General features: G+C 44.4%; 1 protein-coding gene across 5 annotated transcripts in view; it reads left to right on the forward strand.

Moving 5' to 3' along the window:
• SMG7 (SMG7 nonsense mediated mRNA decay factor) overlaps positions 1–15000 on the forward strand; it is a 169485-nt gene that overhangs the window by 38628 nt on the left and 115857 nt on the right. For all 5 annotated transcript variants that reach the window (XM_029617622.1, XM_029617623.1, XM_029617625.1 and 2 more), the window contains one exon: positions 3179–3210. In XM_029617622.1, coding sequence (XP_029473482.1) covers positions 3179–3210 — 32 coding nt within the window. The remainder of the gene's footprint in view (positions 1–3178; positions 3211–15000) is intronic.

The following is a 15000-nucleotide window of genomic DNA, read 5'->3' on the forward strand; positions in this document are numbered from 1 at the left end:
TCTTTAGGGCACTTTGTTGCATGATGAACCTCATGAAACATTTCTTTAAAACATTAAACACTTTTTTTTCCAATTAATTTACCTCTTAATATTCTTCCATTTTATTTTCCCGCTTTGTTATAAGTCACAGATCGCAAATTGATTTGGCTTTCTTGACAGAGTATATTATACCCCTTGATAGATATATATTTTCTTGTGTTGCGTGTATATCACATTTATACCTCTTGCTGGATACCTTTTTATGTGGTGGTTGTTTTCAGTTTTTTCTGTTAAATTTTGTTTGTTATTTTTACATATTTTTTATTACCCTTTTAAGTCATCTTTTTTTCCCTTCCGATGCAGCTCTGCAAAACACGGTCTCATGTCTGGGGACTGAACTCATTAACATCTATCTAGGCGACTAGTGTATGCTTATTTATATTCATAATAACCATTGTCAATTAAAAGCATGTTATATTACATTTATTTTGTTAAAAAATACACTTGATTCATGTTTTCACTAACAATAAGAACATAAGAAATTGCCATGTTGGGTCAGACCAAGGGTCCATCAAGCCCAGCATCCTGTTTCCAACAGAGGCCAAACCAGGCCACAAGAACCTGGCAATTACCCAAACACTAAGAAGATCCCATGCTACTGATGCAATTAATAGCAGTGGCTATTCCCTAAGTAAACTTGATTAATAGCAGTTAATGGACTTCTCCAAGAACTTATCCAAACCTTTTTTGAACCCAGCTACACTAACTGCACTAACCACATCCTCTAGCAACAAATGCCAGAGCTTAATTGTGCACTGAGTGAAAGAATTTTCTCCGATTAGTCTTAAATGTGCTACTTGCTAGCTTCATGGAATGCCCCCTAGTCCTTCTATTATTCAAAAGTGTAAATAACCGATTCACATCTACTTGTTCAAGAACTCTATCATATCCCCCCTCAGCCTTCTCTTCTCCAAGCTGAACAGCCCTAACCTCTTCAGTCTTTCCTCATAGGAGAGCTTTTCCATCCCTTTTATAATTTTTGTTGCCCTTCTCTGTACCTTCTCCATTGCAACTATATCTTTTGAGATGCAGTGACCAGAATTGTACACAGTATTCAAGGTGCGTTCTCACCATGGAGCGATACAGAAGCATTATGACATTTTCCGTTTTATTGACCATTCCCTTCCTAATAATTCCTAACATTCTGTTTGCTTTTTTAACTGCTGCAGCACACTGATCCGCGATTTCAAAGTATTATCCACTATGATGCCTAGATCTCTTTCCTGGATGGTAGCTCCTATTATGGAAGCTAACATCGTGTAACTACAGCAAGGGTTATTTTTCCCTATATGCAACACCTTGCACTTGTCCATATTAAATTTCATCTGCCATTTGGATGCCCAATCTTCCAGTCTTGCAAGGTCCTCCTATAATGTATCACAATCCGCTTGTGATTTAACTACTCTGAATAATTTTGTATCATCCGCAAATTTGATAACCTCACTCGTCGTATTCCTTTCCAGATCATTTATAAATATATTGAAAAGCACCGGTCCAAGTACAGATCCCTGAGGCACTCCACTGTTTATCCTTTTCCACTGAGAAAATTGACCATTTAATCCTACTCTCTGTTTCCTGTCTTTTAATCCACGAAAGGACATTGCCACTACAAGTGTTCTCGGCACACAATTTGTCTTTTGAGGAAATTTACATAGGCCTGTATCACTGTTGCCAAGGCCAGGTCATCAAAGAAGGTGAAGTAGCTGACGTAGTTGGAAGAAAGCAGATTTAGTTACAGAAAGTATTTGGGCATCAGTGGTGAGTCTAGAATCCTGGACAAAACCCAGGCCTCTGAACCTGGTGGGCAAAAGAGATTGCAAGTTAATTGTCTGCTTTTATCTTCAGTGCTATTGAAGCTCTTTTTCAATGTCTTCTGTATTATTCCTTGCTGATCTACTCTGTTTGTTGCATTGTATACTTTCATCTGCTCCTAAAGTTTTATATATCTTCCTGTTCAAGTACTTCTTGTATTAAATTTTCAGGCAAGGAGATTTCAGTTATGGTTTAATTTTTCTCTGAGTCACTTTGATTCATATATTGAAGGCAAATAGCCTAAAGTCCTTTAAGAAATTATTCACTACTTGCAGTTGTCCTAAATGATAACCGTAAGAGCTGTAAAGCTTTAAATCATCTACAAGTAGGTGTGATGTATTGGATCATTTGAGTCGTCTGGATGAAGGCTGAATGCATAGACCAAGTTATTAAATTGCTCAGTGGTTTCTAGTGCCAGATAGAAGGAAAGGATGACAAAGAATCTCCCTCATAAGATTTTGACATTAGGAGTGACATATTGACATCTTCACAATTCAGATGGAGTGTAGTCTTCCACATTTTTATGGTGAACTTTATATTCTACCAAGTCTGAGTATATAATAGCTTAAAAAAACACAACCATGATTTATGTTCCAAAAGCATGGAATACTATTAAATGCTTTTTATAGTCCATGCTGTATTAACATTTTAGCTTTTCTTGTAACTGTCCAAGACGCTATTCAACATTAGGTCCTCTTTGGTTTCATTGGTTCCATATGATTCTTGTTGCCTTTCTGATCTATTGGAGTGATGATATTGGAGTCTGTATGATTATATTGAATATCTCTACATCATTCACTACACTGCAGATAAGCAGGTTTTTGGTTGTTTGCTTTTGGAGACATTGCTTGGGGGTCTCTTGGGGAAGAGGAATTTTCTTCCTGTTAACCAAAATTAAACATCACAGTGATTGTTTTTGGATTTACCACCTCTAGGTGGAGAGAGATTGGGTGTTTAAGCCAAAAACTGTGAAGTACATGAGGCCCAGAGCTCTGGGCTTCATCTCAAGATGTAAGCATTTTTCCTGTAGGCACAAAATGGTAAAAACCCTTTAGCTCATCTTTCTATTTGTTGCCAGTGCTTGTGTTACTGAGGGGCCATTTCATAGTTAACGTTTGCCTTTTCCATATTCTCCTGTATATTTGGTTGTCATTCCTCTCTATTATGCTCTACAAGATCTTCAAATATCTTTCTACAGAACTTTTCAGTTTTGAAGATATTTTGGTTGTGCCTGTATTCTTCCTCTGTTCCCTATATAATTCAGGTTTACTAATAGTTTTGTGTTTTATGCTTTTTCTAATATTCTGTTGTGATTTTTGTCTTGCAGACAGGCTGAGATCCTGAAGGCTGACATGACAGGTGAGTGATACTCTTTACCATTTGTTCTGTTCAATTACTTTAAAATTATTATGAAATAAGCTGATGACATCTAACCGATTTTTGGCTCAGTATTTCATAGGACCGATGTGTAGTTTAAACCATGCATATCAGTGTGTGTGCCCATCTGCTTTACTGTGATATCCTACTCCAGTATGGGAAACAACTCCAGGAAAGGGACCAGTTTTGTTGGTCTCTGCTCTAAAAGTTGAGCTCCCTACCTTACTTGTGGAAAAGTAAATAAAAAGTAAACACAGACACAGATGCCTTCACATTTATATCAAAACCCTAACAAAAAATTCACTAAAATGATAACATTTCTTTCCCAGTACACAAAATGCAGCATACATGTTTAGAAATTATTAAAGTTGGTGTGTTATCAATGTACCTATTCTAAATTGAAAGCATCCAATATCACTTGTGTGTAAAAGTTTGGATATCCCTGATTAAACTGTATGTTTTATTGAATCTGCAAGTGAACAAGCTGACATGACTTCTATATGATACAAAGTTAAACACACAAATTAAAAACTGCTATACACACATGCATATATTAGGCATCATTGGACCATTATCACTACCGGTTATTCACCTTCTTTGCTTTTTATGTAATTATAGGTCCCAATTCTAATTACTTTTTCTTTTTTTGTTTTTGTCAAATAAAATGTCATCAGTTTGTTACTTTCCTAGTGTGTAGCCAGATGGACTCAGGACCATTGGGTATTGTGCTCTTCTGCTAGCAGATGGGAGACTGAATCAGATTTCAAAGCTGATATCACTCTAGATATATCCCTGCAGTAACCTCAGCTCTTCAGCATCTCTCTCTGTCTCCTAGCAGATGCGGACACTATCTCACACACTAGAATAGTGTTAAGAATTACAGCAAAGAAGAAACAAAATTTACCTTAAAGAAGATCGAGCCCCGCTCTCCTGCGGTGATACCTAAGGGTCCCTCCCCCCAGTCGAGAATTCCTGATGTGATCTCAGATATCCCTCAGAGGTGTGCCTTGGTCTGGTAGCCTGTTCCCAGTGTGGACTTAGCCCCTAGTGTCGCTGAAAGGCAGCGGGTGCAGAAACGGGCGTGGCGGTGAAGGTGATTCCCTCTCTTCATGCAGCTGGAGACTGGCACACGATTGGTAAGCACAGAGACCAGGTAAAAAAAAAAAAGCTTTAAATTCAGGTCTCCGGTCTCCAGAGCGTGGATTGCTGTACTGAATTCTTCTTCCGGCGAGCTTAAAAAGGAGCACCGGTCGGGTTGAGCAGCCTTGGTTGGGCTAGGCCCCGATCCGGTGCAAGGGTCCATACACATGGAGACCCTTGGGGGGGCACCATCTTATGTGCGGAGTTCGTCCGCCATCTTCCCTTCTCGACCGGCAGTATGCGCGGGGCAGGCCGGGCGGCCGATGCACTTAACTTGCGCGGGCCCTATACAGATGCCCACAACTGAGACATGCATACAACTGAGCGCACCTGGGCGCATAACTACACGCACAACTGCGTTTACAACGGCACGCGTGCAAACACATAGATAATGGCACTGGTGCCCAAGAAGACCCTGGTATTAACATGGACCCAGGGGCCTTCTCCTGGTTGGAACTTTTTCCATGGCCTGCAAGCCTTCGTTCAGGCGCAATCAGCCCCGGCTCAATCCCTGCCGGAAGCACAAGATCCTCCCGACCCTGCTCGGATGCCTCGAAACATGTCTTGCCTAACCACAAACTTCCCTGACAGGGACCAGACACCTCAAATGATGAGGGTGACTCCCTGGAAGAAGGAGAAATCCCTCCAGGAATGGAACCATACCGAACCATGCCTCGCTTCTTCCACAAGGACGAATTACCAGCCCTTGTTTCCCAGACTCTGAAGACGCTGGGTATTCTAGGCACGGACCCTAAGGCGGAGCCAAAGAAGAACCCCATCTTGGTGTCCCTTTGTAAGGCCTCATGCTACTTTCCAGTGATGGAAGCCATCCAGGAATTGATTGACCTGGAGTGGGATGCCTTGGAGGCCAGCTTCAAAAGGGGTCGGGCCTTAGAAGCTATATACCCTCTAGAGCCAGCGACCAAGGAATGCCTGCATTTGCCGACAAGTGGATGCTATGGTCTGTGCCGTCTCAAAGTGAACAACGATTCCCGTTGAGGGAGGGGCTGCATTGAAGAATATTCAGGACAGACTATTGGCATCCATCCTTAAGCAGGCCTTTGCAACAGCAATGACACTGCAGATTGCTTCCTGCTGCGCACTGGTGGCATGTTCCTGCTTGCTCCTTTCGAAAGTGGCAAATAACTCCGGAACTTATACCAGTGAGATGGTGGAACCTGCAGCAGCCTTCCTGATGGATGCAAGCTCAGACCTGGTGCACATCTCAGCCAGGGGCGTTGCCTTGATGGTGGCAGCCAGAAGACAACTATGGCTACGAAATTGGTCTGCGGACGCGACTTCTAAAGCAAATCTCACAAGAATGCCCTTTAAAGGATCTCTCTTGTTTGGAAGCGAATTGGAGAAATTAGCCAGCAAATGGGGCGAATCCCCAGTGCCTCAGCTACAGGAAGATAGGAGTAAAAGATCTCAGCATCCCTCCCACCGAAGACCCAAGGGCCTTTAGACCCTATAGGAACTTGAAGTTCCAGGTACCTCGTCCCTCCGGAAGGTCCTAGCCCTTTCGGAACTGACAGACCAAGAGGGGAGCAGGGGCAGGCCCCAGCCGTGCTCCACAATGAGAATGGGGCTGACCCATCCACAGGAAGAGGAGATAGGGGGTCGACTTGTCCTCTTCTACCAAAAATGGGTCGAGATAACATCTGACAAATGGGTACTAGACATCATTTGAGAAGGTTACTCTCTGGAGTTCCGCGGCTTCCCTCGACACAAATTTATGATGTCACCCTGCCACTCCCACACCAAGAGACTGGTAGTGGAAACCACTCTAACAAGGCTACTCAGTCTGAAGGCAATAACTCCGGTTCCCATGCCCCAACAAAATACGGGGTGCTATTCCATCGTTCCCAAGAAGGAAGGATTATTCCGGCCCATCTTGGATCTCAAGAATGTCAACCGTCATCTGCAGGTACTGCACATTCCGCATGGAAACTTAGTTCTGTAATAATGGTAGTACAATTGGGAGAGTTCTTAACCTCCCTGGACCTTTCCGAAGCCTATCTTTGCATCCCAGTCCATCAGGATCACCAGCGCTTCCTGCGCTTTGCGATACTGGGTCACCATTACCAGTTCCGAGTGCTACCCTTTGGCCTAGCAATCTCCCCCAGAACCTTCACCAAAATCATGGTGGTTATGGCAGCAACACTGAGGAAGGAAGGGATCTTGGTACATCCTTACCTGGACGACTGGCTGATCAGGGCAAAGTCTTCAGAAGAGAGCTGGCAGGTGACAAGCAGAGTCAAGAGCCTACTGCAGGAACTTGGTTGGGTCGTGAACACGGGCAAGAGCAGTCTGTATCCCTCTCAATCTCTAGAGTACCTGGGGGCCTGTTTCAACACCAAACAGAACAGTCTTCCTCCCTCCTCCGAGGAAAAGGAAACTGATGGAACAATTACGACGATTGATGACCAATGCATGCCCCAAGGTATGGGACTAACTTCAAGTCCTCTGCCTCATGGCATCGACCCTGGAGGTCGTTCCATGGGCAAGGGCACATATGCAACTGCTCCAGTGCTCCTTACTGTCACAGTGGAACCCACTGTCCCAGGACTACTCAATTTGCCTCCAACTACCAGCAGAGGTACGTTCTCAGCTCCAGTGGTGGCTATAGGAAGACCACCTAAGCAGAGGATTAAGCCTCTCCCCACCAAACTGGACTATGCTCACCACAGATGCGAGCCTGTGGGCCCACTGTCAGGAACTGACGGCCCAGGAATAATGGATCAAGGAAGAGGCGGAATGGAACACAAACCACCTGGAAGCTCAAGCAGTCAGACTAGTGTGCCTGCAATTCAGCCACAGTCTCCGAGGCAAAGCGATTCAAGTAATGTCAGACCGGTTGCTTACATCAACCACCAGGGAGGAACCAGGAGCTGGCAGGTGTCTCTGGAGATAGATCCTCTCATGGCATGGGTGGAGATAAACCTACAAGGGATCTCGGCCTCCCACATCGCAGGAAAAGACAACGTCTCAGCAGACTTCCTCAGCAGAGAGAGCCTGGACCCGGGAGAATGGACGCTGTCGACCACAGCCTTCCAACTGATAGTAAATTGCTGGGGCCTCCCAGCCATGGATCTACTGGCCACCGGTCTCAGTGCCCAAGTCCCCAGGTTCTTCAGCCGTAGACGAGAACCACACTCCCAATGGATCAATGCTCTTGTCCAGACTTGGCCAGAGGAAGACTTACTGTACACCTTCCCACTATGGCCACTACTGGGCAAGGTCATCCTCAAGATAAGACATCACAGGGGCTTAGTTCTACTAGTGGCCCCGGATTGGCCAAGACTACCATTGTACACAGACATGCAAAGACTCCTTGCGGAGAACCCTCTGTGCCTACCTCCACACAGGGACCTTCTACGGCAGGGCCCGATTCTCCACGAAGATCAGTCTCTATTCTTTCCTACGGTCTGGCCCTTGAGAGGACTCACCTGAAGAAGCACGGTTACTCAAAGGCTGTGATTGACACCCTGCTCCGAGCGTGCAAGTTCTCCACATCCCTGTCATAAATACAAATCTGGAGAATATTCGAAGCCTGGTGCGAGGACAGTGGAATACTCCTGCGGACAGCCAAGATTCCCATAATTCTGGAGTTCCTACAGGACAGTATGAAGAAGGGGTTGTCACTTAACTCCCTCAAGATCCAAGTAGCTGCACTGTCCTGCTTCAGAGCCGAAGTGGACGGTATCATGCAATCAACCCATCCGGATTTGTCCCGCTTCCTGAAAGGGGTTAAACAACTCCGACCACCCCTCAAGTGGCTGGTGCCTCTATGGAATCTCAATCTAGTATTAGACTTCCTAGCTGGTGTTTTCCTTCAGACCAACACGCAGTCTGTCACTACGCCTCTTAACATTGAAGACAGTATTCCTGGTGGCAATATGTTCAGCTCGTCACATCTCCGAACTACAGGCACTATCCTGTCAGGAACTGTTCCTTAGGTTCACACCTGGAACCTTACAGTTGTGCACTGTCACCTCCTTCCTAACGAAGGTGGTTTCCAAGTTTCACTTGAACCATCCATCTCGCTACCATCTCTGGATGAACATAAGGACTCTGAAGACTTGCACCACCTTCGCCATCTAAATGTTGGCAGACTCCTAGTGCGGTACCTGGAAAGATATGAACCGGTGCGCAAAACGGATCGCTTGTTCTTTCTTCACAGCGGGAAGAAACAAGGAGAAACGGCCTCGCGGGCGACCATAGGCCACTGGATGAAGGAAGTAATCAAGGCAGCCTACATAGAGGCAGGAAAGCCCTTACCACTCAGGTTAAGGCTTATTCTACGAGGGCACAGGCAGTTTCTTGGGCAGAAACCAAGCTACTGTCACCCGCCGAGATCTGTAGGGCGGCAGGTGGTCCTCCATTCACACTTTCTCCAGGTTCTACCACCTGGATGTTCAAGCCCGAGAAGACACAGCCTTTGCAAGGGCAGTATTAAGTGGGCCATGGGCAGCCTCCCACCCTGTCCGGGAGTAGCTTTTGTACATCCCACTGGTCCTGAGTCCACCTGGCTACATGCTAGGAAATGGAGAAATTACTTACCTGATAATTTTGTTTTCCTTAGTGTAGACAAATGGACTCAGCATCCCGCCCATGGCTGCCCCAGAAAAGGAGAACCTCGGATAGCAAACCTCGAGATTAAGCAAATTCGGGTAAGCCGCGGCCTACCCCTAGTTCAAGACACCCACAGTTTGTCTGGTGTCGGCATTAATTGGTTGAGTGCACTGGCGGTCTCCAGTTTGGAAATTAGTTGAACCAGTTCAAATTTTAATCAAGTTTAATCAAGTTATTTAACCAAAGCTATATCCACAATGGCTTTTCGAAGAGATTACTGAAGAGCTGAGGTTACCATAGGCCGCTGGATGAAGGAAGAGTGACGTCAGCTTTGAAATCTGAGGCTGTCTCCCATCTGCTAGCAGAAGAGCACAATACCCACTGGTCCTGAGTCCGTATGTTTACATTAAGGAAAACGAAATTGTCAGGTAAGTAATTTCTCCATTATCTTTTCAGTAATCTTTGCTTTCACAGCTGTAGTACTAGACTTCAGTTTTCATAACCCAAAAACATCCTAACACGCATGTTTCGAAAACCAAATCTGCATCAGGGGTATCATTTCTTCCTTTCAAGTTTGTAGGCACGCAAATGTGACAGAAGAATTTGGTGCCAAGTTAGAACTTTGTCTAAGTTTGGTTGGGTTTGACCATTAATTTTTAAGACACATCTATTATCCAACAAAATTAAACATGACATCTTTCTTCAATTTTTTTTTTGAAAATTAGTTTGCTGATTTTGAAAATAACAGCAAATATGAAATGTGAAAGTTTGGACACTACTTAAAAAAATATATTTTTTAAAGGCCAAAATGTTCATTGGCTGGTAGGATCTTCAGTTAGTCAGGTGAAGACAATTCCATAGAGCAAATACTTTGACCCTTTCTACCTCTGAGGTTGTGATTTGTTCTGTCTGCTTCCAACAACCATGGGCTCCTCTGAGCAGCAGCTCTCTGAGCATTTGAAAATGAAAATAATTCACTCTTTAAAAGTGGGGAAGGCTTTAAAAAAATATACACACGCTTCCACTAACAATTTCAATTATCAGAAACATTGTTAAGAAATGGAAGTTCCAAATAACAGTTGAGGTCAGGGTAAGATCTGGAAGACCAAAAAAATCTTTAATAGAACTATCTGAAAACTGGTCAGATCTGCAAAACACTGCAAATAAACTGCTGAGAAGTTAAGCTGACACTGGAGTAGTTGCCTACAGTAGTGTTGCTTATACAACAATGATCCGCATGGGAGAGCTGTCAGAAACCTTTTCCTATGATCTTATTAAAAAAAATCATCTAAGCAGTGATGGCAAACTCCAGTCCTTGAGTGCCACAAACAGGCCAGGTTTTCAGGATATCTACAGTGAATATGCATGAGAGAGTTGCATGCACTGCCTCCATTGTATGCAAATCTCTCATGCATATTTATTGTAAGTATCCTGAAAACCTGGCCTGTTTGTGGCACTCAAGGACTGGAGTTTGCTATCACTGGTCTAAAGTATGCAAAAGAGAGCCTTGATAAGTCCTGAAACTTTTTGGAATAAAGTGCTTTGAACTGTTTGTCCACAACTGTACAATATACATTAGGAGAAAAAAGGGTGACACATCTTTAAGTAACGAACACCTTGAGATTAAGTGCAGGGGAGTGGGTGGATCTGTTATGCTGTGGGTTTGTGTGGCAGCCAGTGGTATGGGAAATATACTGTGTGGGTGGAAGGAAGAATGGGTTCAACTAAATAGCAACACATCCTAGAAGCAAATGTCCTATAGTTGGTGAAGAATCTGAAGCTGAAAACAGAATAAATATTTCAGCAGGTCAACAATCTGAAACTCTTCAAAATCAACAAAGTATTATCAGGAAAGAAAAAGATGATGGTTTTGAAATAGCTTTCACAGTCCCCAGATTTGAATATTACTGAAAATCTATGGGGTGATTTCAGACATGTAGTGCATGCAAGGAAACTTCAGAATATTTCTAAGGTAAGAGTGCTGCAAGGGAGATTAGAGAAAAAAAATTCCAAAAGTAAGGAAACATTTGAAAGCTTTTATTTCTGCCAGAAGAGTTCTTTCAAAGAACTGACTGAACAGGTGTCCAAATTTTTTTGCACATGTAATATTCGTTGTCTTTTATTATTTTCAGTCTGTTACAATGCGCAAGCAAATAGAATTTTGCATTAAAATGTTTCCAGTTTGTTAAATAAGAGTTTCAAAATAAAAATTGCAGAAAGATAGTGTTTAACTTTTGTACCACGTAGAGCTGTCTCAGCTTCTGTTATGATTGGCGGACTGTAGGATGGGCCCGCAGACCGTCACTCTTACCTCCAGCCTGGACCCGTCTATGCTGCCTCTCAACACCATGGCTGACCTCCCCGGCGAGACATGGCCATCCACCGCATCTGCCCCGGACTTCCCGCTGAGCTTCCCCCAACATCGGGCTGTCTTTCCTGGATGCAGCGGGAGGCCTTGACGCGCCTGGTGGCTGATTTTATTTATTTATTTATTTATTTATTTAACACTTTTTATATACTGGCATTCGTAGGACACATCATGTCGGTTCACAAGTAACTGAGAAAGGAAATTACAATGAACGAGGATGGAGGGCTAACTGGGAAATAGTTGGATAATATACGAAACTGGATAACATATGAAAGTACAGGATAGAAAGTCAACGAGCAGGGATACAACTTTGTTGAACGACATGGAATTTGCTTATCCATGTTAAGATTAAATATGCATAAGCAATGTTAAGGAGGCGTGTGTGTGCACTTATTTATTTTTTTATTTTATTTATTTAAAAAACTTTTTTATACCGGCATTCGTAGGACACATCATGTCGGTTTACAAATAACAGAGAGGAAAGGAAATTACAATGAACAGGGGAGGGGTTAACTGGGTGATATACAAAGAAGAGGAGAGGAGAATCAAACAGGCAGCGTTACAAAAAGAACCAATATACAAGGTTAGTTGGCATGTGCATTTGAGATATTAGGTATATTAGGTAGGACAGGGGCAGGTGCACATAAGAATGATTAAGGGGGGGGGGGGGGGGGAGGGAAGGCGGGGGTGGTGGGAACCGGGTACAAACGGTGATAGTTTCCAGGGCGAGGTTGATGGTGGTGAGGGGGAGAGGAGAGTCAAACAGGCAGCGTTACAAAAAGAACCAATATACAAGGTTATTTGGCATGAACTTATAAACTTAGTATATGAACTTATTTACAGTATAGAGGAGGCATGTGCACTTATGTACAATTATATGCAGGGGGAAGAGGGAGGGGGCGAGGAGGGGAAAGGAGGAGGGGGGTGGAGGGAACAAGGAAACATTATGGCAAGGTGATTTCTTCCTGTTTGGCAGAATGCTGCCAAGACAGCAGGGCCCTACCTCCCTTAAGGCGCATGCGCACTGGCTGCACCAGCTTTAAAGGGCCAGTGACGGAAAGACCTTGGAGGCATGCCCTGATGACATCATTTCAGCCCTATAAAGGGCTGAGGCAGATACTTCTCCAGTGTCTCTGCAATAGGTTAGATCCTTGGAGTAGTGCTTTGCCTCTACATGGTTCCTGCTTCCTGCTGTGCTCTGTTCCTGATTCGTGTTCCCGAGTTCCTGTTTCCTGTGGCAGTCTGGCCTGTGTTAGAGTTCTCATCTTCTTCATGGTCAGTCTTTTCATCTGTCTTCAGCGTCTTCTCCCCGCTTGTGTGGTTCCTCATCCTCAAAACATCTCTTCGGATGGACTTTTGACATTGACTTTGGATTGGATATTGACGTTGCTTGATCTCCACCTGCCAATGACCACTGCTTGTTTATCATTTCTGACTGAACTCTGCCTGCCACTGAAACCTGCCTGTACCTCAACACTGAGTGAACTCTGTCTATCTCTGACCACAGCCTGAATCTGACCTTTATTGCCTGCCACCTGTCCTGACCACTGCTAGGCTCAGACTTCACTTCTCTTAATGCTGGCCTGCAACATCTTCAACTCAATGGATCTTCCTCTCCACAGAGGCCCGTGCCTAAGTCCAGCCGGCCATGGCATCTGAGGGCTCAACCTAAGGGGGTATGAGGTGAAGATCCAGTTGGGCCTCTGCTTCAGTCAACTCTGCTTATCAACAGTGGGGACCTATAGCTCTCTTCCCTGCAGATTGTGCCAACTCCAGCCTAAGGGTCCATGCCTTTCTTCAAAAACCATGTCTCCACCATCCGGACCTTACTCGCTCTTCATTGTTGAAGTAGACGCATCCACCCTTGTGGTAGAGGCAGTCCTAAGCTGACACGCCACCAATGGTGTCCTCTATTCGTGCTCCTTTTTTTTTTTCATGGAAATTCTCATGTTGAGTGGTGTCATAGGCTCGAAGGGGCGCAACTTGCATTACCATATAGGCCAATCCATAAAAACTTGGAACACTTCCATCATGCACAATGTTTGAATGTTCGACAGGCTTGCTGGTCCCTATTTTTTTTTTTGCATATTTTTTTGCATATTTTAACTTTGAGTTGAGATACTGCCTGGCCATTAAAAATGTTTGGGCGAATGCCCTTTCCCGCTCCTTCCTGGAGAGGATATTCTGGAACCTCCTAAACACATTGATCCAGGCTGGATCCTCCTAGCCATCACCATGATCATCCTTCCAGGGTAGACTATCGTTCCCCACACTCTGAGAAAGTGTGTTGACATGGTCCCGCGACTCCTGTGTCACAGGTCACCCAGGACAGGCCTGAACTCTCATGCTGCCCCCAACAATACTACTGGTGGTTACAGATACAAAGATGTCCTATGTAGACTCTTGTCCCACCTGCGCTCAGCAGAAATCCTTGTTGAGACGACTCTGTTACAGCTGTTCCCCAGGGAACTTTAAACCCATTTTTCCACTTATTTTTATAGTGGACCTTCCTCTATAATCGCACTAATATGAGGTTTGTAAGCGACTGTTTCTCAAAGATGACTCACTTCATTCTGCTTCCTGGTCTTTCCAAGGCTCTGGAGTTGGCCTGCCTGTCACACACCATGTCTGCAGCCTCCACTGCCTGCCCAAATACATTGTCTTGGATCGAGAAACTCAGTTAATGGCCAAATATTGGTGTGCCTTTTGCAAAAATTTCAACATTTTCCTGGATTACACCACAGCATACCACCTGCAGGGGAATGGACAGTCTGAGCGGACCAACCACGCCCTTAAAATTTCCTCAGTGCAAACACAAATGCCAAGATAACTGGGCACCCCACCTACCATAGACTAAATTCTCCACAACTCCCACATCTGCTCTGCTGCAGGCTCTTCGCCTTTTCAAATTGTTTGTGAAGGAAACCATCACCTCCGCTACCCATTCCTCTAACATTTCCTTCACCTTCGGCCCAGCTAACAGCTCAGGAGCTCCAAAGGCTCTGGACTCGTACCAACAAGATGTTTCGAAAAGCAGTCAAAAGATCCAAGAAGCTCCAGTTGGGCCTCTGCTTCAGCCAGCTACACCTGCCGACAGTGGGGACCTACAGGGCTGTTCCCTGCAGGTTGCACCAACTCCACCTCGGCCTAAGGGTCCACGTCTTCAACAGCTTCTGGTCACTTAGACTAACTGAAACATACTGTTTGACCAAGGGTGCCTAAATTTGTACATACAACTGTACCTTCTGTCAAAAGTGTTCATGTGGCATAGATAAGCTAATACCCATGGAAACAAATCCAGTTATGTGTTTAGACCCTACTCTGCCTGCAAATCTGAGTCAAGGTTGTAAGGAGTTTGAATGGAGGTAAAAAGCTGCTGTGCTATTCTGTATAGTTGCCAGCAACACTGTTATCCCTCATTCCAGCAGAAAAGACTGGAGTTGTAGTGTTTGTGACTGCCAGGCCAAATTGCCATTTTAGCTTTTCTGTGACACACGAGTTAGAGGATTCAGAGAATATTTGGCAGGAAATGCCATCTTGTGTCTGAAAGGGCACACTACTGTTTAAAATTCTGTTACAGAAATAGTTCCTTCCTATGTGAGAAGGGATCTTTTGAAATTGACAGCTTCTTGATGTCTGGGGTAGGTGCTCAGGGATTCAGAAAAGGAGGAGAAAAACAAAGGATACAG

The sequence above is a fragment of the Rhinatrema bivittatum genome, chromosome 10, assembly GCF_901001135.1.
Source record: "Rhinatrema bivittatum chromosome 10, aRhiBiv1.1, whole genome shotgun sequence".
Lineage (NCBI taxonomy): Eukaryota > Metazoa > Chordata > Amphibia > Gymnophiona > Rhinatrematidae > Rhinatrema > Rhinatrema bivittatum.